Genomic DNA, 22,668 nt, shown 5'->3' with positions numbered 1-22,668 from the left:
CCCACAGCCTGCAAAGTGGAGCCCAGAGGCTTCAGGCTGGCCTGGTTACCTCCCACAGGGCGCAGGGGGGTGAGGCGGGGGGTATCTGCCTTTCCAGCTTCTCCCCGACACTGCCCTGTGTCCTTGATAAACTTGGCTGCACCTGGGCTCTCCCCATGGGCCCCACACAGCTTTGGCCCTGCTCTCCCTCCCTCATGCTTTTCCTGGGAATCTTGCTGTCCTTCACAGCCTGTCCACACTCCTGCCACCCACAGACACTTTCCTTAGCTCCCCACACTAACTGAGGGGATCTGTCCCTACCTCACTACCCTGTGTCCCTGTGTCACCTCTCTTCACTGACATATGTTTGTTGTCTTACTGCTCCCTCACCCTACCCCCAAGGATCAGTGCCAGGAGGGCCACCTGTAGCCCCACACAATGCCTTGCACGCAGCAGCAATTCTGCAGACACTCGATTAACTGAATCCAATCCACGAGAACAGAGGTGCCGTCCCCCAGATGGTCAAGGCAACAGAGTGCCACTAATGCTCAACATTCCGGATAGCTCTCACATTTCTGGAGCACCCCACAGAGCTCCGTGCTCTTAAAATCTGTGTCACCTGGACTTAGAGCTAGCTTCCCCCACTCTCCGTGGGCCTCCCTGATTCCTTGCTCCTCCACGTCACCAGGCTAAGAGCACACATCTGGTCTTCAGGAAAACCAAAGCCAGTTCCCACAAAAGGCAAAGGAAGTTTCTTGAATTTTATTCCCAGCCATGTGAGCGTATCTTTATTTTTACATAATAGCTCATCTTCTACTGCTCCAGCCATATTGCAAATGTTAGAGGCTAATCAGTTTTTAGACTTTCACGGTGTGCCACAAAAATGAAAATTCCTCATTAAAGAGATTTGAGGACAACCTTTTAAAAAGATCTGCCAAAAAGCGATTCCCCTTTATGCCATTAGAAATAGTTTCAGCATTCTTAGCATTATGTAATTGAATTTTATGTCTAGGACTGTAAGGAAGTCGAGAGAAATGAGAAGCAACCTATCATTTAAGTGATTTTGTACTTAGCTTTTTGAATGTACTGTTCTGTACTTTGCGCTATACTAGCGATTCATAGGTTTTTGGGTGTGAGATCCCTTTACATTCTTAAAAATAATTGAGAACCCCAAAAAGCTTTTGCTCATGTGGGTTATACCTGTAGATATTTTGTATATTAGAAATTAGAAATTTACTTCATAATAAACTTTTAAAATAATAGTAAACCCAATGATATGTTAATATAAGTAATGTTTATGAAAGATAAGTATTTTCCAAAACAAAATAATGCTTTAGTGAGAAGAGTAGTATTGTTTTACATTTCTGAAAATCTAACATCTAGAATAATACGAGGGTACTTCAGAAAGTTTGTGGAAAAATAGAATTGAAAAATAATCCAAATTGTTCATGAACTTTCTGAAGCACCCGTGTATTAGAGGGCTGGATTGTTACATCTGCCTCTGCCTTCACTTAGAGGCACCTTGGGGTATCTCACTTTGGTTGATGTAGGTGACGAGAAGTTCCTTTTCAGATAATTGTGGAATTCTTCCTTGGTAATACACCAAGATTCAGCACATAGTGGTTTCTTAAAGACTGCTTGTAATGTGGAATCTGAAACCACGTTGGCGAACTTTTTGTATCTGTTCCATTAAAATCCGTTGCACTTTGACTCTTATATTCAAGAATAATTTTGTAATATCATACCTTGGTCATTTAGAAAATATTGGTTCTCTGAGTTGTGCAGATCTTCCAGATATTGACATGTTTCATAAAACCGTATAAAAAATCCCATTTCTTGGTATCACCACCGATTTCAAGGTCGAACCCTGGACCTTGGGCTTATTAGGATGCTTTTAAGTGAAAGGGCCTTTTTATTTTTATTTTTATTTTTATTCTTACTGTGAGTGCACGGAGTGGTGAATGTGCTGCTGCTGAGTACACTTAGGTGCTACTGTCTTATTGCCACTCAGGATCAGCAGTTTGCTATGCAGATGGCAATATGGCAAAAAAAGTAAATTGCATCTTAGCGCTATTATAAAAAAGTTTTGACCTTGCAGACCACTTGAAAGGGTCTCGAGGGCTCCCAGGGCTGCACATACCTTCCTTTGAGAAGCCCTGTGTTCTGCCTGTCTGGCCGAGTGGGGCAGGTGGACCAGCAGGGTGGAACCTCCCGGGCACTGGTGGGAAACGCAGAAGCTCAGTCCTCTCCCCAGACTGCCTAAACAGAGTCTGCATTTTAAGGAGAATGGGGATTTATATGCACATTAGAGTTTGAGAACCACTGCTCTTTCACAGGGGTCTACACACTTGTCTGACAAGGGGCCTGGTGGTGAATACCTTTGGCAACTACTCACCTCTGCCTTTGTCACTTGACAGTGGCCTTAGATGGTATGTAAATGAATGAGCGTGGCTGTGTTCCAATCACACTTTATTTATGGACACAGAAATTTGAATTTCATGTACTTTTCACGTGTCACGAAATATTTTTTGGAATTTTTTTTAAACCACACCGAAATGTAAAAATCATTCCTGGTTTGCAGGCCACCTGGAGAGCCACATTTGGTCCATGGGCCACAGTTCGCTGACCCCTGCTCTGTACCACTACTTCTCAAATTTGGGTGCTCATTGAAAGCCCCTGGGCAGCTTTAAAACAAAACAAAACAAAAAAACCCTCTAATTTCCGAGTCCCATCCCCGGAAATTCTGATTTGATTGGTTTGGGGTGAAGCCTGGGCATCGGGATTTTCAGAAGCTCTCCAGATTGCTCTAATGTGCAGGAAAAAATTGAGAACTTTTCCATGACTTTTTTTTTTTTTTTAAAGAAACAAAGTTTATTTTGTTTTAAGCATTTCTTAAAAACTTCTAGAATTTGGCAGCGTCACCAGATGTCTGAGACCAGGATTGTACATCGTAACCTTGGAGCAGGGCTTCTCCCCCTTGGCTTCTTGCCCTTCTCTTGTGTGGCTGTCCTGTGCTTTGTAGGATATTTAGCAGCATCCCTGGCTACCTCCTACATGCCACAAGCACCCTCCAAGTTGTGATGACCAAAAATGTCTGCAGACATTGCCAAATGTCTCCTGGGGGAGGCAACATACCTCATCCTCCTTCCCACCCTGCCACCTGCCCCCTGGTAAAATTGCCCCTCGTTATGAACCACTGCTCTCAGTAACAAATAGGTTTTCTGTTTATGCTCTTTTAGGGCTTCTCCACCTTGGCTTTGTTGACATTTGGGACCAGATAATTCCTTGTTGTGGAGCTGTCCTATGCATTGTGGGATGTTTAGCAGCAGCCTGTGCCCACTAGATGCCAGTAACACCCCTCCCCCAGCTGTGACAGCCAAAAATATCTCCAGACATTGCCAAATGACTCCGGAGGGCCACAGTCATCCCTGTTGAGAACTGCTCCTTAGCCATCTCCTGCCCCTGACATTCACTTCTCTTAAGTAGGATTTCAGCCACCGCTGTTTTCTTGTTGCTGGTTGTTTAAACATCGTAAAGCTTTTGGTTCCTGCTCCTTTTCTTTTAATTCTGTGGATCATTAGGACTCAGTAAAGTAGCGAGGAAGGCCCTGTGTGGAGGGGGCTGTGTGCGCGCGCGTGCGCACGACATTCATTCCCTGGGGAAGAATCTGGGCCCTTGTTCCCGCTGGCCCTCCTTCTGAGCCAGCATTAAATCTGCAACCAGGATCACAGACCACTTGGGCAAATCACTTGGCCATTATGAACTCACAGCCATGGCAACGGCCATCCGCAAGCCTGAGGACAAAAGGTGTTTTATTCTGTGGTTCCGCACAAAAGGTTCTAGGACGCTGGAGACAAAGTGCCACTGAGACTTAGAGGCCTTGGTGTGTATTTTTTTCTCTCTACCATGTGGTATATATTTAAACTGCCTTAGGCTAATGTACACTGGAGTTTTTGTGTGAATCAAGACCTAAAATTCTCTTTAGTCAGAGACCAGCTAAATGAAGGCTTAAGACATTATTAGCCCAATAGAGGTTTTGGGGGACTGTGAGAGGTATTGAGAATTACTAGTAAAATGTGTTAGAAAGTCTGGTGTTGGTTTTTTTATTTTATTTTATATTTTTTTTTACGTGAATAGATCATAGTCATCCAAAAAATGCTTTCCTTGCCTTTCTGGTTTATGTTAACTGATGTTGTCATTGCTGCTTTGAAGCTTGGGAAAACGTAGTATGTGGATTTATAGGAATATCCAAGAAAAGCATTGATCTTCCTTAGCTAGCATACACTTTTTAATAGCATGGTTCTGCTGATAATTGGCACCACTCCCGTATTTTGAAAACATCAGCCTGTGTGTGACTTTACTACTGGGGACAACTTGAATCAGAGATCCACTTTCTTTGTCTGTATTGGTACTCCCAGCACAATGCGGGGCAGGAGGGTGTAAGTCTGTTTTCGCAAGTGACTATATACCTATCTTCTCAGACCCTGTCTCTGGCAAGGCACTAAAGCCTTGGTTCCAAGACTTTAACCATGAATTTAAAAATTTTAAAACAGTGAATTTAAAAACAGTGAAATTAAAAAATTCCGAGGTTAACAGTACTTGCTTGGCTCGGAAAAAAGCACTCTAGTTGTACTCTTTTTGAGAAGCTGAACAACTTGGAACATTTTGTTTTCCTTCACTGTGGCCACTGGAAATTGCTACTTGATTTGCAAGTGGCTAGAGTGTTGTGGCCAAACCCAGTGGGCCACCTCTTAGGGAGAAAATACCAAACACCATTGAACATGAGAGTGGCCACTTCAGACGGACTCAGGATGCCACACCTGAGACTGGGAAGATGGGACTGGTGACTAGAAATGGGCTTTTCAAAGCATGTGCACACAGATCCCCAGCAGGCTTGTTAAAATGCAGGTTCTGATTCTGCTGGTCTGGGGTGGTGCCCAAGATTCTGCATTTTTTAAAAGCTCCCTGCTGAAGCTGATGCTGTTGGTCCAAGGACCACACTTTGCAAAAATACTGTCAACTGATGAATGGTCCACTCATCTTTTTTTGACCTCTGAAAATTTTCACTGCTATTCAGTAGGTGCTGCCAGCATCCAAGTTCAGCTCTTTTGAGCTGCATACCCACGTATCCCTTTATGTCAGCCAGAGGGATCTTTTCCATCCCCAGTCTCTTCCCTATGCTTTTCAATGGCTTCACATGATTCTGAGGATAAAGTCCAGAATCTTTAAGGCTCCTGGAAAGCCCTAGCTGGTGTAGCTCCTACAGACCCCTCCTGCCTTCCTCGTCCCACGCTTACTGGGAACTCTGTGTGTTCTGGCGTCTTTCACCATGCGGGTGGCCTGTAAATGCACCCTGCTCCCTTCCACCGTAGAACTTTTATTCCGGCGCTTCCTGGAACACCGTCCCTGCCCATCCCTCTCTCCCTTTACCCAGTTAACTCGAAATCATCCTTTAGATTCAAGCTCTGGAAGCCTCCCCTGGTCACCCGCAGAAACCTAAGAAAGCCTTCATTGTTTGCTCTCCTTATACATCTGAGCTTAAAACCACTTGGTTAATGTTTGTTTTCCCTGTGGACTATAAACTCAAATAGAGTGTAGACCACACCTGTCTCAGCTCACCACTGAGTCCCCAGTCTAGTGCTGGGGACATCAGAGACACTCCGTGAACACTGTGCACTTGCTGAATGAAATGGAATGCAGGGACAGCTTCCTCTTCCCCACCTCCCCATGCTGTCATCCTTACCTGGTACTCTGCTGACCTGACAGCTGTAATTAAACAAGACCTCTAAGTGACTCCAGCACCTGAGGTGCTGGTAATAGCAAGGTCATGGGACGAGTTTATTTTGTTTGAGAGAGGCTGAGCTGTGCCTTCAGATATACCTATGCTAACTGCTTCTTTGAAATGAGGTACAGATCTTCTAACTTTGGTTCTGCTGAGAATTTATTTTAATAATCGACTCATTAGCCTGATGTCTAATATCCTGAAGATCATGGTTTCATATACTTTGTCCAGTTCTTTAGATGTTGCAGATAGGGTAAATTCGGTTCCCATTCCTCCATCTTAGGCAGAAGCCAGGAGTCATTTTGTGGAGTTGGATTTTTATTGTAGTGCATTTGGCTGGTGATAAAAGAAATCAGATGGAACTGACGTAGTAAATAGCTTACGTGATTCTTTAGGACAGTGGTTCTCAAATTTGAGCATACATGAGAATCACCCAGGGGACCTGTTAAAACACATTGCTGGGTCTACCCTCAGAGTTTCTGATTTAGTTATTCAGGGTGGGGGAGGCGGCTGATAATTTGTAGGTTTTGTATGTTCCTAGATGCTGCTGCTGATCCAGGGACCACACTCTGAGCATCAACCAGCGCTTCCAGATGTGGGTCTGCAAACTTTTTCTGTACAGAGTTAAATAGTAAATATATCAGGCTTTGCAAACCATGTGGTCTGTCCCAGCTACTCAACTCTGACTCTGCTATTTTAGGGCAAAATAGCCACAGGCAATTTGTACGCGAATGGGTGCGGCTGTTTTCCAGTCTAACTTCCTTTACAGAAGCACCGGCTGTAGTTTGCCTGTTTCTCCCTTTGAGCATTGACTCTGTGATGGGTACTATGGTGGGTGGTTGCTGCTGCCTTTGAGAGTGAAGGGGAAGTCCTCGATTCTCCTGTGGGGATACTGCATGCACGGCTAGTCACTTGAGCTAGAGTTTGGTTTCTCTACTCAGGATGATGTGGTAGATGAGGTGATGTCCACCTTTCTAGGCTGTGTTTCTGTCTGACACTGTGAAATAAAACAGAATGCTGCTGTGGACATACAAGGAAAAAGAACCCCTCCTGCCCTCTCCCACATAAATACACCCAGGACCGCCTTAATCATTTGCAACCTGGTATAAAATGAAAATTCAGGCACCCTTGTTCAAAAATTATTCAGAATTTCAAAATGGCAATAGGACATTAAACCAAGTACAGAGCCCTGAGTGACGGTACAAGTGTCATGCCCACGAGGCCGGCCTGAACTTATGTCACCATCATGGCCTCAGCTGCTACCTCTACCACATACACACCTATGTGGATTTCAAGACAGAAATGCTGTTTATGTGAAGGCACTAATGGTAGTGATATCCATTCTTAGAAAACATATTTAGCTTTTTCTTACTTTCTGCAGCAGTTTTGATTTGTCTGGGCTGAGTGTGTGCCATGCAACCAAACTGCCCAATGTTCAAAGATATCTTGCACACCACGGATAGAGAGGCTTCTAGACTGACATAGAAGGTACAGTGGGGAGTGATCCACTTACAGATGGTTTTTATCCGTGTGTAGGGAACAGAGATGACCAATAATGGTGATTTCTGTTCTTCAGGAGCCAGGGTTCCTACAGCCACAAGTCAAGTCATCTGCTGAAAACAAGAGCATCGGCATCTGGCGAGAGCACAGTTCATTGTAGTGATCCCCCAGATTCTTGAATCCTTGCTTTTCCTTGCTGTTATAAAACTAGATCCACAGCATGGGGTATATGAAGTCCTTGAGAGAGAGAGATTGGAGGGAAACTGTAGCCTTGATCTAGTGCTGAATTTTGGACTGGATAGCATCATTCTTCTAATCCTACTTGTCTTTTTGAGCCTGGGACTGGCTGTGATATATCCTTTGAAAGAAGCAGAAGCTCTAACCCTCAGGATGAAAGATCGTTTTGAAGTGGCAACTGTGGATTAGGAAGGATGAGTTCCATCATTAAGGGCGAGTACGCGACACTATAACACCAAACCCTAACTCCACATAATGAGAAAAAGGATGTGGGTTTCTTAAAACATATGTACAACAAAAATATTCAGAAATCAATGAGCATTTTAACAGGTTATATGCCAATGTGACCATCTCAGCTGTTTAAGTATTCTGCTTCCTAGGTCTTTCTGTAGAAAGCCTTTCCTGAGTCCTTTCCAGCATGAATTATATTCCCTCTGTCCTTGACTCTCCTCCTCCTCTCCACTGACTCTCCCGTGGTCTGGATCTTGGCCCTCATCATGCTGAACTAGAATAACTATGTTACTTGTCTGCCTGCAGCATTAGATTGATCTTGAAGGCAAAGAAGATGTTATTTACATGTGTATTCCCATGCCAAGCATAGTACTTGACACTTAGTATATCTTCAAAAAGTACTGAATTAATGAAATCCAAAGTCAAACCCAGTTAGAACCCAGCTCACATTTCAGAAAATCAAATATGTGGTAAGTCAAAATGTGAATTTCAAAGCACTATTCAGTGATGATGAAACATTCTATATCTACATCGTCCAATAAGGGAGCACAGAAAATGTGGCTAGTGCAACTGAGGACCTAATTTTTTTGTTTTATTTAATTTTAAATAATTTGAATTTAAATAGCTACATGTGCTAGTGGTACCATATTGGACAGCACAGTCCCAAGCCTACACATCTCTATCCAATAATGGCCAGACACAACTTCATTAGCCAGGAAAGCAGGCATTGGTCTTGTTCTAGAATGCCATCATGGAGACTGAGAAGGGGGGAGGTTGTGAATGATACAACACACCCAGGTCTATTTTCTCTTTATATAATGGGACTCACATCAAGGCCAAGGCCAAGGATTTTGGTTTCTTTTGGTTTGGGAGCCTGGAGAGAATTTGGGCTTTTAGTTGCATTTCTCTCACCCCAGTCCCCAGAAAGTCATGTGACAAAATAAGATTAAGCTCTAAATCCCTGTTCACAAATCTCATGTGTCTGAAGCTCTTTAAAGTACTGACTTGCTGGTGAACTTGAACCATATCATGCGCTGGTTCCCGTCTTATGTAGTTTCATAAATCCATTTTGGGGGGGGGGGTGGTCTTCTTGAAAACAGCTGGTCATCTTTTGCAATAAAAGGAAGTACAGCTTTCTGACAAAGCCCTGACATTTTAAATTTTCCAATGAATTAAAGAGAAATCTGGTGGTGAGTGTTTGTAGTCACTTTCCGTGGTAGGTTTAAGCAAATGCTAGTTAAGAATGGGATGCTCATCAAAATGGAAAAGTTCATCTCTGGTGTTTTATGTTGGTTGTCATTCCCTGACTACTGTGAAGACCACTTGGGGAAAAGAAATTTAGCTGGCTTAATGTGCTTGCCCTGAGGTAATGCACCGCTCTTGATTGCCATTAAACACCATAATGCATTTAACATTCGATTTCTCCTGACAAGCCCTTTACTTAAGGGTCTGGAGACTATCAACAGGGATGGGAGGTCAAGAGAGGGACTGACATTATCCTGAGGCCAGCACCGCTTTACTGAAACATAAATGTCTCCAAACTGAAAATGTCACCTAGCTCTGCCCCTTGGGGAGGTCTTTATGGACATCTCAAGTAAAAGTTTATTTTGAAAATGAATACAAGTCTCATCTTAAGATTAAGAGTGAATTTGGGCTCTCTCTCCTTCATTTCACTTCATGGATGCTCATTTTGTCCTTTTTTTCCCTTCTGTTCCTCTCCTTCCTCCAAGCACTTAAACATCATCCACCAGTTTGGGGTTTTGACTGAACGTGTGTCAGGGAAGGGGCAGATGGAAGGTGGGCGGAGGAGGAGGAGGACTCTGAATGAACTGCTTGTGCTGCCTGGGCTGGGGGAGGATTTTATTAAGAAGTTGAGGTAATTTCTGATACTTACTTGAATGAAACTTGAGTGGACCCACTTGAGTGCATTTTGGTGACTTCGTACTTCCCTGAATTAGGGACCAAAATACCTCTGGCCTTTCCAAAATGATCATGTTGTTATTTTCCTGAACCTGGCGACAGTATTCCAGTTGCCCAGGAGGTCAAGGGCTTGGGGAAAGCCATTGGCTGCTACAGCAGTAGATGAACTTGAAACCCCAAGGTTGAGGTTGGAGAAAACCCACTGTTGCTTTTCTTCACAGAGCTGCAGCTTCACTGCTGGCCTCTCTTTTGACTTTGTTAGTGGAATGCGTGCTCCTCATCATCACCTGAGCAAGGGTATTCTCACCCTCCAGTCGATCAGGAAGCTCTAGAATGGTGACGTGCCATATCCATTTGTCAGTTGACTGCTCTGCCACTCACTACCCTTCCAGACTCTGAGCAAATTAAGTGAGGTTCCCTCTTGGAGCCTCAGGGTCCTCAACTGAAGACCGTCAGACCATGGTAACCCCCCACTGGCCCTTGGGATGTTGAGTGAACCACAGAGCATGAGGAGGGAAGATGGAAAAGTAGCGCCTTCTCTGCTAACATGTGGTATTCATGGGGACCAGAAGGCACTGCTGCTCATAACAGCTGCATGTTCTCTCCTTTGGGCCCAGGCTGCTTTGAATGCTGCATCAAGTGTCTGGGAGGAGTCCCCTACGCCTCCCTGGTGGCCACCATCCTCTGCTTCTCTGGAGTTGCCTTGTTCTGTGGCTGTGGGCATGTGGCGCTCGCGGGCACCGTGGCCATTCTGGAGCAGCACTTCTCCACCAACACCAGTGACCACGCCTTGCTGAGTGAGGTGTAAGTATCCGCTTCCCTTTAAAAATGTACTTACAATGCAACCATCTTAGGATGTTTTCAAAAAGGCTATAGTGTGTTCTCCTGGCAGAAAACTGATGCTTTTAACTAAAGCTCACCATATGCAGATAGAAACAGCTCTGTTACAGAAGGAAAAGGAAGGGCCAAGAATGTGCTGGGATCTCACCTGCGAATGGCAAGGTGCACACAAAGGACACTGCACACAGTAGCTATGGATGTGTGGGGGACTGTGACAAGGTGACAGGTTGATGCTGCCAGTCATCTCACCAGAGAGAGTTAGCATTGTTCCCAAGTAGCAGACACCCTCCAGTTTTCTCACAGGAACGATAGGAGCCCTGCTGAGGACTTACCCCCCAACTCCAAGTCTACAGGAGCTGCATCTTAACGTTAACTCTTCCGGCAGAAGAACAAACCCCACGGCATCCTTCAGTGCAGGAAAGGGACAGTTCCAGGGGTTTAGCCCCAGATCTCTTTCTTCCCATTGTGGAATCATTCCCAGTGGTCTCAGCAACTCCCGTGCGCAGCAGCTCATAACTGTGCAAGCTCAGCAGCAACGTACTTATTTCCTTCAAATAGTTTTCTCTTTCTCCATTTCCTTCGATGTTTTCTTTTTCTTTCCTTGAATCCCAAGTTTTCACAGTGTTTAGGTGTCTTGAGATTGTAAGAAACTTCATCAGACTGGAAAAGGCATGAATGGAGTTTTATGGAACAATAATGGAATTATGTTAGAAGAGTCCTTAGGGAATTTTATTCTTCTTTATCTGTTCACAAATGACATCCAAAGAAATGAACAGGGGTGGGAGAGGATATAAGGAGGGATCAAGCCGGACAAGGGACTCGTTGAGTGCCAACTATGTGCAAAGAAGAAATATTTACCAAGACTGAATCTGGGAAAAGCATATTGATTTAATTTAGCTAGTGATTTCAATCTGTACCACTCAAACTTCTGAGAAGCTTGTAAAAGTCCCCATGCCCATGCTTCAGCCAGACCAGTTAAATCATAATCTCTGGGGATGGGATTAACTTTCTGTATCACTATGTACTGAGGATCTCCGTGCAAAATATCTTGCTAAGGTTATTCCTTAAAAGAGCCCTGAGTGCTTAAGGGTTTTGTCAGAATGACATTAACCACGAGGCCTGGTTGGGAGGCATTGTGATATGGTGGAAAGAACATGCTGTCCATCAGACCAGGCTTCAAATGCTGGCTCTGCCACTGTGTATTCTTAGGTGAGGAATGTAACTCCTCAATGCCTGTGTTTACTTATGTGTAAAATGAGGATTCGAACCCTCACCACACAGGATAACTGGGCCCTGCTCTTGACCAAAGGGAGCTTCTCCCTTGTCTAGGAAAGTTGTTTACTCCAACTTAGGCCCACCTTGGGAGGGAGGCCCAGGTTGCTGGGGGGTGGGCCTGCCCAGAATGCCCCACGAGCCCACTGAAGCCATCAGTGGGGCAGGAAACACCACAGGAATATCACCTCGTGTCCTCTCTCCAGCGTCTGGAAACCATAGTTTGTAGCACGCAGTGAATTTAATGTTTCAGGATCTCTTCTTCTTTCCGTAGGATACAACTGATGCAGTATGTCATCTATGGAATTGCATCCTTCTTCTTCTTGTATGGTATCATTCTGTTGGCAGAAGGCTTTTACACCACAAGTGCAGTGAAAGAACTGCACGGAGAGTTTAAAACAACTGCCTGTGGCCGGTGCATCAGTGGAATGGTGGGTATGAACCTCTGCTAACCGATTGTCTGATGTACTGTCAGAAGCGTGCCTTTATGTGTTTTTTTATAGTTGGTAAAAACCATGAGCTATTCGAGAGTAGACGGAGGATCTGTGACACAAATACTGGCCCTACCAGTTTAGAGTTAGGATTATGAAAACCTTCAATGTTATTGATAAAAAATTAAAATCTATAGTTTGTAGTAGTAAATGGGATGTTTTCCTTATCAGTGTACAGATAAGAGTATTAAAAATTTCTCAAATGTAAAGTTCCTACTATAGAAGGAGATAACTTTCATATTGTCTCAGTGTTCCCTTTTGTTTATCTTTGAATATGGATCTTGGCCATAAAGACATGGATGTTATGTTAAGTCATCACGATCTTTTCTATAAGTATTTACCAGCACCAACTGTACCAGGCACCTACGTCACTGGACTTCGCTAGTCACAGAAGGTGCAAATATTAAAACACAGGCTCCTTCCTCAAGGAGTCTAAGACAGGGGCTTGCAAACTCCAGCCTGTGGGCCAAATTTGGCCTACTACCTGTTTTTGTATAGCTCAAGAGCTAAGAATGGTTTTTATATCTTTAAATAGTCAGAAAAAAATGAGTAATATTTCAGGACCCATGAAAATTATACAAAATTCAAGTTTTGGTGACCATAAATAAAAGTTTATTGGCACATAGCCGCATGCATTTGTTCGCATACTGTCTCTGGCTGCTTACATGTGACAGCAGCAGAGCTGAGTGGTTGTAACAGAGACCGCGTGTGGCCTGTAGAGCCTAATCCGTTTCCTATCTGGCCTTTATGGTAAGATAACGTTTGCTGACCTCTGGTCTAGAGGAGGACACATCTGAAAAGTAGTTAATGAACAGAATGGGTTAAAAAGTGCTGCTTCACAAAGGAAAGCCATCGTGGTGGGTTGAAAGGCCAGGAGGGAAGAAGCACTTAAGGAGTTTGATGTTTGGCATGTTGAATTTATAGTGGTATATTCATGTCGAAATGGTTTACAGGCAGCTGGCTAAGTTGGTCTAGCATTTGAAAGAGTGGTCAGGTGTAAGGAAAACAGTCTGGGAGTTGAGAGAAGTGCTCATGCTGAGGAAGAACCCCTAGGCTTGCAGAAGAGGCTGCTGACCCTCTCCTGAGGAGGACACAGCCACTTGCCTCGGGGCCATGGGCTCCCTGGCACTGGGCACCAACTGAGCTTTCTGCTCTCAGGGAGGAGAGGGCGTGAGGTCTGGATTAAAGCACCAGGAGAGCCCACTGTTCATAATAGTCCTTCTTAAGGGGACGTGCAGATCGTAGTGGGATTCTTCGTAACCTGAGCCTGGGTCTGTAGGGTCTGTGATAGGCGCTTCGGGCCTTGCACCCGGCTTGTGGCAGAGAGCACGCAGAGCTTGCCCTTGGCAGTGGCAGTACACCCAAGCCAGGGAGACCAAGTGGCCTGGGCTCGAGCTGTTTCCGGGCAGGGTGGTGTGAGGCCATGGCTGGAAGACCTCTCCACCCGCAGAGCACAGCCCGCTTTTAGTTGCTGTGTGTCAGGTTTTGTCTGAGAAAGAATCCACTGTAAAAAGTGGGACATCCACTGTGGTATGGAGAGGACCTGGGCTGCCTTTATTTGCTCCATCCGTTCTGTCACTGATTGTTCACGCGCCCCCTGCGTCCCTGGCCACCTGTGCCTCGTGTGTTCTGGTTTTGTCTATAGCTCAAGGGGGTCGCGATGCTGACCTGCCTGGGGGGTGCTAGGAAGATGCAAGGGACAGGATGGGGCTGATGGTGCTGAAGCCACATGCTGGTGAGGTGGGGAAGCCTGCTGTCACTGCAGGCCTTGCTCCCCTTGGTCCTTGGGGAGAGGCTGGGCTTCTCACCGCCGGGCACCTGCCCGCCCTCTGAGCCCTGACCTCCGAGCCCTGACCTCCCTTGGAAGGGGAGGCTTGCCACAGCCGAGGACCGCTAGACCTCTCGGAAGTCACTGTGGTGTTATTAGAAAGGGAGCAAAGTTTTCTTCTGAAGGGAAAGAAAAACCCTGGTCTGGAGCAGCCATGAGCATCAAGAAAGGAGGGGAAGTAAAACTGCCAAAATCTGCTGCTGCTTTGAATATTTTTAGAAATGCAAATGCTTCCAAAAGTGTAAATGTCCTCGAAATAAAAGGAACAAGTGCCTTGTTTCTGCAGTTTCTTAGGGTGACCAATGGGAGGTAGCCTGTTTAGGCCTGACCTCCAGGTGTGCCTCATGCCATCCAAGTACCTCCTGAGGTATGGAAAGTTCTGTGGAATCCTCTGGTCTTCACCATCAGCTTAAAAAATAACAGCCAAACTAGGAGAGCTCCCAACCCTCACCCACACGCTCTGTGGTGGGTGTACGTTCTGAGAATAGAAATTCCACGTCTTTGAGGCAGCCTTTCAAAGCTCTCTGAAAATTGGTAGTCGAGGCAGAAGCTTATGAAGAAAGTCAAGTGATAGGAAGCTTTTTCCCGAAGCCATTGCTTTGCTTGCAAAGCTGCTCTGAATCTTAGAGATCAAAGAAAACTGGAGGGAAGTGAGAATTTTATCAGGGTCACTGTGCATTAAGCTTCTGTTCACAGCTACTCGAAACTTTCCATAAAGGTTCAAGCATCTAATGCTTTTAGTAGTTTCACAGGAACGGGAAACTAGTGAAGTTCCTTTGGAGCGAAGCCTTCCTGTAGCAATTGCTGTTCTACCAGCCATCTGTTATGTAAAAAAAATTTTTTGAGATATCAATATAAGGTTATAATTCAGTGGTCCGTGAAAGCATCCAGAGCCTATCCCATGTTAAGCAGGATGCTCTGAGTTCTCGGAAGTGATGTTAAGTGATGGTTAGAAAGAGCACCTCATGGGAGGCCCTGTAACTAATTAGCTTCTGTGACTTAGGAGGAGTGAGATGACTTCTTGGGGTTTGGAGTCCTTGCAGGTTCAAAGAGGGACCTGAAAAAATAAATCCCAAGGTCAGCACTACCATTCTAGATCCTCCAGCTATGGGGAGGGTGGCCAGCTTGTACTGCCCCTGCTGCCCTGTGCAGTCAGTGCTGGCTTTTCCTTCTGGCTGTCATAGCCTGGGTGGGGGTCCCCAGAATGCCTTGCACAGGCTGTCTTGGGCTCGGAAATGCACCATCCTTGCTCTCAATCTGCCAGTTTCAGTGATGATTCTTTCTGCTTCCTCTCGTTTTTGGCCTAGTTTGTTTTCCTCACCTATGTACTCGGAGTGGCCTGGCTGGGCGTGTTTGGTTTCTCGGCGGTGCCTGTGTTTATGTTCTACAACATATGGTCAACCTGTGAAGTCATCAAGTCGCCGCAGACCAATGGGACCGCGGGTGTGGAGCAGATCTGTGTGGATATCCGGCAATATGGTACTTGCTTTTAATCCGTCCCCACCCCCCATTAATTCTGTGCATAGGCCTGGACCTTAATTATTACATGGGCGTCTTTTTAATCATCATGATCTCTTTCATACATTCTACTGGAATAGTTTATATTCTCTCTCTCAATATGCTCAGTTTTCTGGATGGAAGCACCACTGAGGCTATTACTTTCTAGAGTGTCATTCAGGATTTTGTTATATTTTCATATTAAGTATGTAGTAAAAGCAGCTTTTTATAATGCAAAACTACTTTATAATGCAGTTCAATCAAAAAAGACTTCTGCATATCCATTATAAAAAGATTATATATATTTTTTTAATTTCTTTTCCGTTTTGTACAACATCCAACTTTCCATCCAAAATAATATTGCACACATTGTGTAATTTAATTAATTTGCATGTCCAACTCTTCAAATGAAGTCTTTTTAAAATGACCAATTGCTAAACTTCATTTGTACTGAAAAGTGCAACATAAATACAGATTTATTTTAAAGTCATCAGAATATACTGTATAAATGCTGTCTTCAGCTGTTGGAAACCAGTTGAAACATATTTTCTAATGAATGGGATCCTCACAGTAGGAAATTAAGATTGGTTCATTGTGACAAGACACAGAAGGGGCCACTGGCTCCTCCTGTCAGTTAATTTAGGACTCAACTTCCCTGCTGAGCAAGAGAAGCTTGCATCTTAAGAAAGCAGTCTAATTACTGCTTCCAGCCAGGATAGTAGGAAATCTGTTCTTGGTAGAAACAACTAGGGGGAAAAGGAGCTTTTCAGTAGAATTGAAGAGGAAATAACTGTCCTTCCAGAACTTTCTGGAGAGAGATGCCTATTTCATGTTTCTTTCTTGTTTTTCTCATGTGGCTTATTCTTCACATCTTATCTTACAACATAATATAAAACTTGCCTAAAATTACCCGTCGGACTTTTTTCACAAAGACCAAGGCTCAATAACACTGTTCTCTATGATGGATTTAAAAACAGAGCCTGAAGTTGGTTTTTAAAGAATTCATAAATGAGTATCTAAATGTATATCATTTCCCTATTTCTTAGAATATTTTTCATCACAAATTTTTGGTAATCAGTAATCAAAGTTTTAAATTCTCTGTACCTGCCCAACTAGTTATTCTTGAAATCATTGATTTTACTGACAGTTTGGGGACTCATTTCCCATTCTCCTGAGGCATAAAGATTTCCTCTTGGCCCATGTCAAGGATGGAAGGCGAATAAAGATTTAAAAAAAAAAAAATACTTCCTTACGTCCTGGGAGATGTGTAAATTGAGCTGTGTTTAATGATGCACATTAAAGGGGGAAAAAGCAGCATCCCAGTGGACAATCGTCACTGTAGAGAGGACTCAGGATTACAGTGAGAGAGACACCACAGACTGTGCTTGTCCCACCGTCCGGGGTGAGGGACAGTAGTGTTGTTTTTTTTTTTCCTTTTGTAAAAATTTCCAATTTGATTTTCAATCCAAAAGTATTTCCAATACATTTGTAAAACACAATAAAAATGAATATAAAAACAAAGACGTACAAATACAAATTCAGAGTTTTATATTGGATGCCAACAAATATAAATAAATTATTGTCAAATTGCCATGAAAGTTTCTGAGTATATACTCTCAATTTTGAAACTTATCTCCTGGTGGACCTCTAACAGAGTTTGAGTAGCAAGGCCACAGAGCACGACATTCATAAGGAAATGTATTTGAGCTCAGCATGATCAAATGCTTTATGAGGGGGCTGTCCTGCAGTTGTTTAACTGTAGATAACAGATTCACTGTAGGGAAAACTTAGTTTTGAAAATTAATTTTTACAAACAACTCCACCAAAGTACAATTTGCAGGGGAAAAAACATCAGACTGTTTAAATCTCTTATGGACTAGTTGACTTTGCTCTTGCCCTACTGTCCAAATGGGGCTCACTGTTAATTATGAAACGTCTGTTTTGCAGATAGCGGATATATCAATTGTTGATGAAGAACATAGCCTACAATTACATTGTAATTGGAATCCAAAGTGGTGAGGTCTCTTAACATGAGGCGCATAGTTTGCACTAACATTCTATTGGGATGCACTTTGCAGGTATCATTCCTTGGAATGCTTTCCCAGGAAAAATATGTGGCTCCACCCTAGAGAACATCTGCAACACAAATGAGGTAAGCCCGTGACATAATTTGGCGGGCTCATATACGACCGACTGCTTAGAAAATTAGACTGGGAAAATGGATTTTCCTAGCTAGAAAGAGCAAGAGGGATAGCTAAAAGGCTCTTAGACAAAGCTCTTTTCTGTAGACATTTTAAGATTGAACTGTTTGTAACCATCACTGTTCAGCTACTTTTGAGTTACAAAAATAGCCATTTCATATGGTCCAGCCCATTCAGCAAGGATCCTTAAGAATTGGGGAGCTTTTCCTTTGGGCAGTAATTTAGGAGTGATCCCAAACCTACAAATCTGAGAATATATCTAGGTTCTTCTCCTTTCCCTTCAAAAGTTTTTCAAAGTAAAACACTTGACACAGAACAAATGTAAGTTAATCTTCATAGAAAAGATACCCCTGAATTTGTGTATATACCAAATTTTTAATGAGGCCACACCTAATCATTTATATTTCCTGAATGATTTGCTGTTATTTCTCTATTTCTCATTCATCCTTAATTGGCAGTATATCCTAACACTTTGGTTTAAACTGTTTTGGGTGTAGAATATCCTTCAGTCATTGGCTTGTAAGTGTTTTTTTTTTTTTTTTTTTTTTTTTTTTTAAAAGATGACCGGTAAGGGGATCTTAACCCTTGACTTGGTGTTGTCAGCACCACGCTCAGCCAGTGAGCGAACCGGCCATCCGTATATGGGATCCGAACCCGGGGCCTTGGTGTTATCAGCACCGCACTCTACCGAGTGAGCCACGGGCCGGCCCTTGTAAGTGTTTATAAAGCACAATTCTTAAAAGTATTGGTGAGAGCCTGCATATTTAAGAAATCCTTACATGCTTTTGGAAGGCAATGAGTTACAGAAATCATCAGCCCCTACCCTACCTGGCTTGCCAGTTTGTGCATGGATTGGCTCAAAGCAGGGGCTCCTGATCTTGGCTGCATGTTGCAGTTACTAGGGAGCATTACTATATACGGATGGCTGAGACCCAATTTCCAGGTGTTTAGAGTTAATTGGTCTGGGATGCAGCCTGGGCATCAGAAAGATTTTAAAGCTTCCCAAGTGATTCCAAATTGTGGCCAGAGCTTGAAGGCAACACAAGCCTGTGCCCAGCCTTGCAGAGAACAGCTGCAAAGGAGAGAGATGAAGCGGCACCCCAGAAGGGGACAGGCCATTTCGTTCCACATGCAATGCTTATGTCAGTACCCTGTTCTTTCCTAGTTCTACATGTCCTATCACCTGTTCATTGTGGCCTGTGCAGGAGCTGGTGCCACCGTCATTGCCCTGGTAAGTAACAGCCTCAGGACCACCTTAGGCTGCCTCCCCCCGCCCCCCCAGCATCTAAATGACAGATTTCCCTTCCAGCTTTCCTACGGAAGCAAATGATCCTGGCACTCAACCTTGGTGAACTGTCATCTGTGTAAACCTAGCACCTATCTAGTCTGCAGGAAGTCCTAGCTGGCTGCCTTGGCACTGTTTGTAGGAGGTGTAACTTGGAGTCTGGAAAGAGGAGAGGGTACCAACACCTGTTGTCCAGGCCCAAGCTTACTGCCTTCCTGTGCTTAGTGCCTAGTTTCCTGACTTCAGTCATGGACACATGCTCACGGAAGGCATTCCCCGCTTCTTTGCCAAGACATCTTAACTTCCAAGTGGAATTAAGCATACATACGTACATGTATATATAGAGTTGATCTCATTATATGTGGTAGTTATGTTCTGTAAAGTCACCACCGACACAGAATTAGCGAATACTGAACCATTGCTCCTAGGGGAAATATGGAGTAGGGTTCCTGCGAGCCTCTGCTCACATTTTCATTAACCTATCAACACATAACCTTGTTTTAACTGTGCTTCTGTGTTAAAGACATCTTATTTGATATATATTGTTGGTTCATTAATATTGAATACATAGCCAACAGCACTATCACTTAACGCCTGAACAAAATTTATCTAACATATGTTTTCTCCATAAGGCACATCACACCCTTCTTGTGCATAGGGACACTAGACAGCCCTGCAGCACTATGCTTGGGGGACATTTTAAACAGTGAGATCACCAACAAAAATCATAAAAACGCAAAAAAACATGGTATTAAATATATGTCGAGGACACTTGTTTACAGTCTAAGAGCTGAAACAAGAAGACGGAGCGTCCCCTTGTTCCAGCTCAGCTGGGAATGTGTGTATCAGGCAACTAAAATCTGTCACCACTATGCACGTGTGCTAATGACTGCAAAAGTGCCTCAAGTACTGATTTGGGGGTTACAAATAAGTTTTAGCAAGTAGGCAAATTTGCACATATGGAATCTGCAAATAAGGATCAACTGTAGAAACGTGTGTGTGTGTGTGTGTGTGTGTGTGTGTGTGTGTGTGTGTGTGTGTAAAAATAATTTGGGGGCGCTTGGTTTGTGATTTGAATAAAACCAACTAAGAATGGTAAAGCAAGGGGAAATCTCAGCTGCTCAGAAATAAGTCATTCTGTTTTTCTAACCACCAAGTCATTCCTTCCCATTACAGTCCATGAAAAAAACAACCTGTGAAATCATGGTGGTGACCTGTTCTCTTGGCTGAGCAACAGGCCAGGAAGAGGACTAATTGCTGCTGAGCAGGCAGTTTTGGAAAGATGGGGGGAAATAAGGCATTTTAGCTTCATCTTTCTCATTCTGCTGACCCAGCTCTCTATCTTGTTATTCAAGTCTTTGTAATAAACTTTCTGAGGGCAGAGCCAAGGAGGAATATGGTATATGTGTGATGAGAACAAGTTGGTGGGTGCTGGATGTGAGAATTGTCTGTCGTGATAGTAAGCGGGGGAAAGAAGAAACCCCTTAGACTATGAGCCGGCACCGTCCCCACCCAAGTGTAGAAGTGTTGGCCCTCACTGCCTGTATCTTACTGTCCTGTTTTGTTCTCTTCCACCAGCTGATCTACATGATGGCTACCACATATAACTATGCGGTTTTGAAGTTTAAGAGTCGGGAAGATTGCTGCACTAAGTTCTAAATTGCATAAGGCCACTAAGGAGCTTTAGAGAGCAATACTCTGTAGCATGAAATATCACTGACACTCCAGACTAAAGCAGAGTCTAGGCTTCTGCAGTTTTGTCACAGTAATTTGTAAATAGCTTTTAGTAAACTCATTTTGCATGGTAGATTAATAAGATGACTTACTGTACATAAATTACAAAATAATGAGATCTGGCTATTTCCACATTTTAAAAAGGACTCATTTACTGACATGGTGAGCATCCTTTTGAAAAATAATTTTCTTGAACTTCAGCTTTGAGCAGTATCTCTAAATATGAAGTATTAACACTCTGGAATACCCTCATTTTCTATTATTTTTTGCTTGCTTGATAGCCAGTTTCAATGATGAAAATGAAAACAAGTTCTGAAGATGAAATGGAAGAGAACCGTTTTAAACCGGATTTTGTTTTGTCAGACTTTCTGGAAAATACTTTGCAAACATGTTTTAAATTTGATTTAAAACATTTTTTTATGACCACATGGTTCACTACTAAATGTCCCTCTAATAAGCCAGAGGAAAATTTGAAGAAAAAAAAATGGCACCTACTTATTTTCTCGGGTGGCGGGCGGGGATTTTTTTTTTTTTTTTTTTTTTTGGCACTACATGATCATTTGTTTAGAGCTCACAAAATTGGTAATCTTAAATTGTGTTTTGGTGAGCAGTAACTGTTTCCTCACAGCTAGTTCTCAAAGTGCATGTAAGATTTTAACAGGAAGAGAAATTGGGCCTGGCTCTGAAGGTCTCGAATATGTTCAGAAGGAAGTATGGACTATCAGGAACTTGAGATATAGATTTATTTTGCAGGAAGTATGAGGAAAATAAACAGGAAAGAAGTGTTTGCCACATCAACTGTAAAGGATGATGCTGAGGATTTTTGTTTTGTGAAATGAAATAATGGCAGTTATAAAATGAAAAATGTAGTTTCACTACTAAATATTTGTTAACACAGAGACTGCATGCTTTGCTTCTAGTTCTTAATTTTAGTTTTGACATTCTTTTAATTTTTCCATGTTAAATATGTAGTATTTTAATTATTTACTCAAAATAAACACTGTTCACACTTTTAGGCCTTTGGGGGAAATTGATTTTTATCCACAGGTGGAAAAGATCTTTGCACTACACTTATTTAAAATAAACACACGATGTATTTCTGAACTTTGGCATTAGTCTTTAAAATTCCTCTTAAAATGGTAAAAAGCACCCTCTTGTATTTCATTTTTGCTTTTTCTTAACAATAACTTTGGCCATTTTTTTCAAGTTTCACTATGTTTGTGTACTAACTCTTCTGCAGCCTTTTAATATGAAGCACACTAGTAGAGCATGCTTTCGGTCTCTGCCAGCTCTGCTAGCAGTGAGTATTAGTGCCGAGTAACCCTCGTCCCCTAAAGTCGAGTCCATCTAATCTGACTAGCAGCTCGCTTTGCCTTCTCACGTGCTCACTAGCCATCGTGCTCACCCTTCTCTTCCAGATCCACTTCCTCATGATACTGTCTTCTAACTGGGCTTACTTAAAGGATGCGAGCAAAATGCAGGCTTACCAGGATATCAAAGCAAAGGAAGAACAGGAACTGCAAGATATCCAGTCTCGGTCAAAAGAGCAACTCAATTCTTACACATAAATATTTGCCAGAGTGTTTCGGCCGGCGAATTCACAGTTCTGACAAATCATCAGACAGCTGCTCTGCAGTACAGATGTGTATCCCATCAAACTAACGTAGACGTACAAACACTTCACTGTCTGTCTCAAGCTGCCGGGATGTATCTCTAGGAAAACTTTCCAGTGGGTAAATCTTTTTCTTTAGAATAAATATTGGAGGTTTCACATTAGCCATTTTAAAAGGCAACACTTTGACAAAATGATTGCTCATCCTTTTGAAATTTGTGGCATGTTCACACTTACTGCTAGAGCAATTCTACCAAGA

At 43.2% G+C, this 22,668-nt stretch overlaps 1 protein-coding gene across 4 annotated transcripts in view; it reads left to right on the top strand.

The window, feature by feature from the left end:
- The window catches only part of GPM6B (glycoprotein M6B), a 39,334-nt gene extending 16,666 nt beyond the window's left edge, over positions 1 to 22,668 (top strand). For 2 of the 4 annotated variants that reach the window (XM_063083440.1, XM_063083438.1), the window contains 6 exons: positions 10,267 to 10,453; positions 12,036 to 12,192; positions 15,388 to 15,559; positions 17,656 to 17,729; positions 18,944 to 19,009; positions 22,216 to 22,668. In XM_063083440.1, coding sequence (XP_062939510.1) covers positions 10,267 to 10,453; positions 12,036 to 12,192; positions 15,388 to 15,559; positions 17,656 to 17,729; positions 18,944 to 19,009; positions 22,216 to 22,365 — 806 coding nt within the window. In that variant the 3' untranslated portion in view covers positions 22,366 to 22,668. Of the gene's footprint in view, positions 1 to 10,266; positions 10,454 to 12,035; positions 12,193 to 15,387; positions 15,560 to 17,655; positions 17,730 to 18,943; positions 19,010 to 20,641; positions 21,270 to 22,215 lie in introns of those variants that run through there. The other 2 variants (XM_063083441.1, XM_063083439.1) reach the window with 1 other exon arrangement.

Source organism: Cynocephalus volans, chromosome X (assembly GCF_027409185.1).
Source record: "Cynocephalus volans isolate mCynVol1 chromosome X, mCynVol1.pri, whole genome shotgun sequence".
In the NCBI taxonomy this organism is placed as follows: Eukaryota; Metazoa; Chordata; class Mammalia; order Dermoptera; family Cynocephalidae; genus Cynocephalus; species Cynocephalus volans.
The sequence above is the reverse complement of the archived record's forward strand: the minus strand, read 5'-3'. Positions and strand labels throughout refer to the sequence as shown.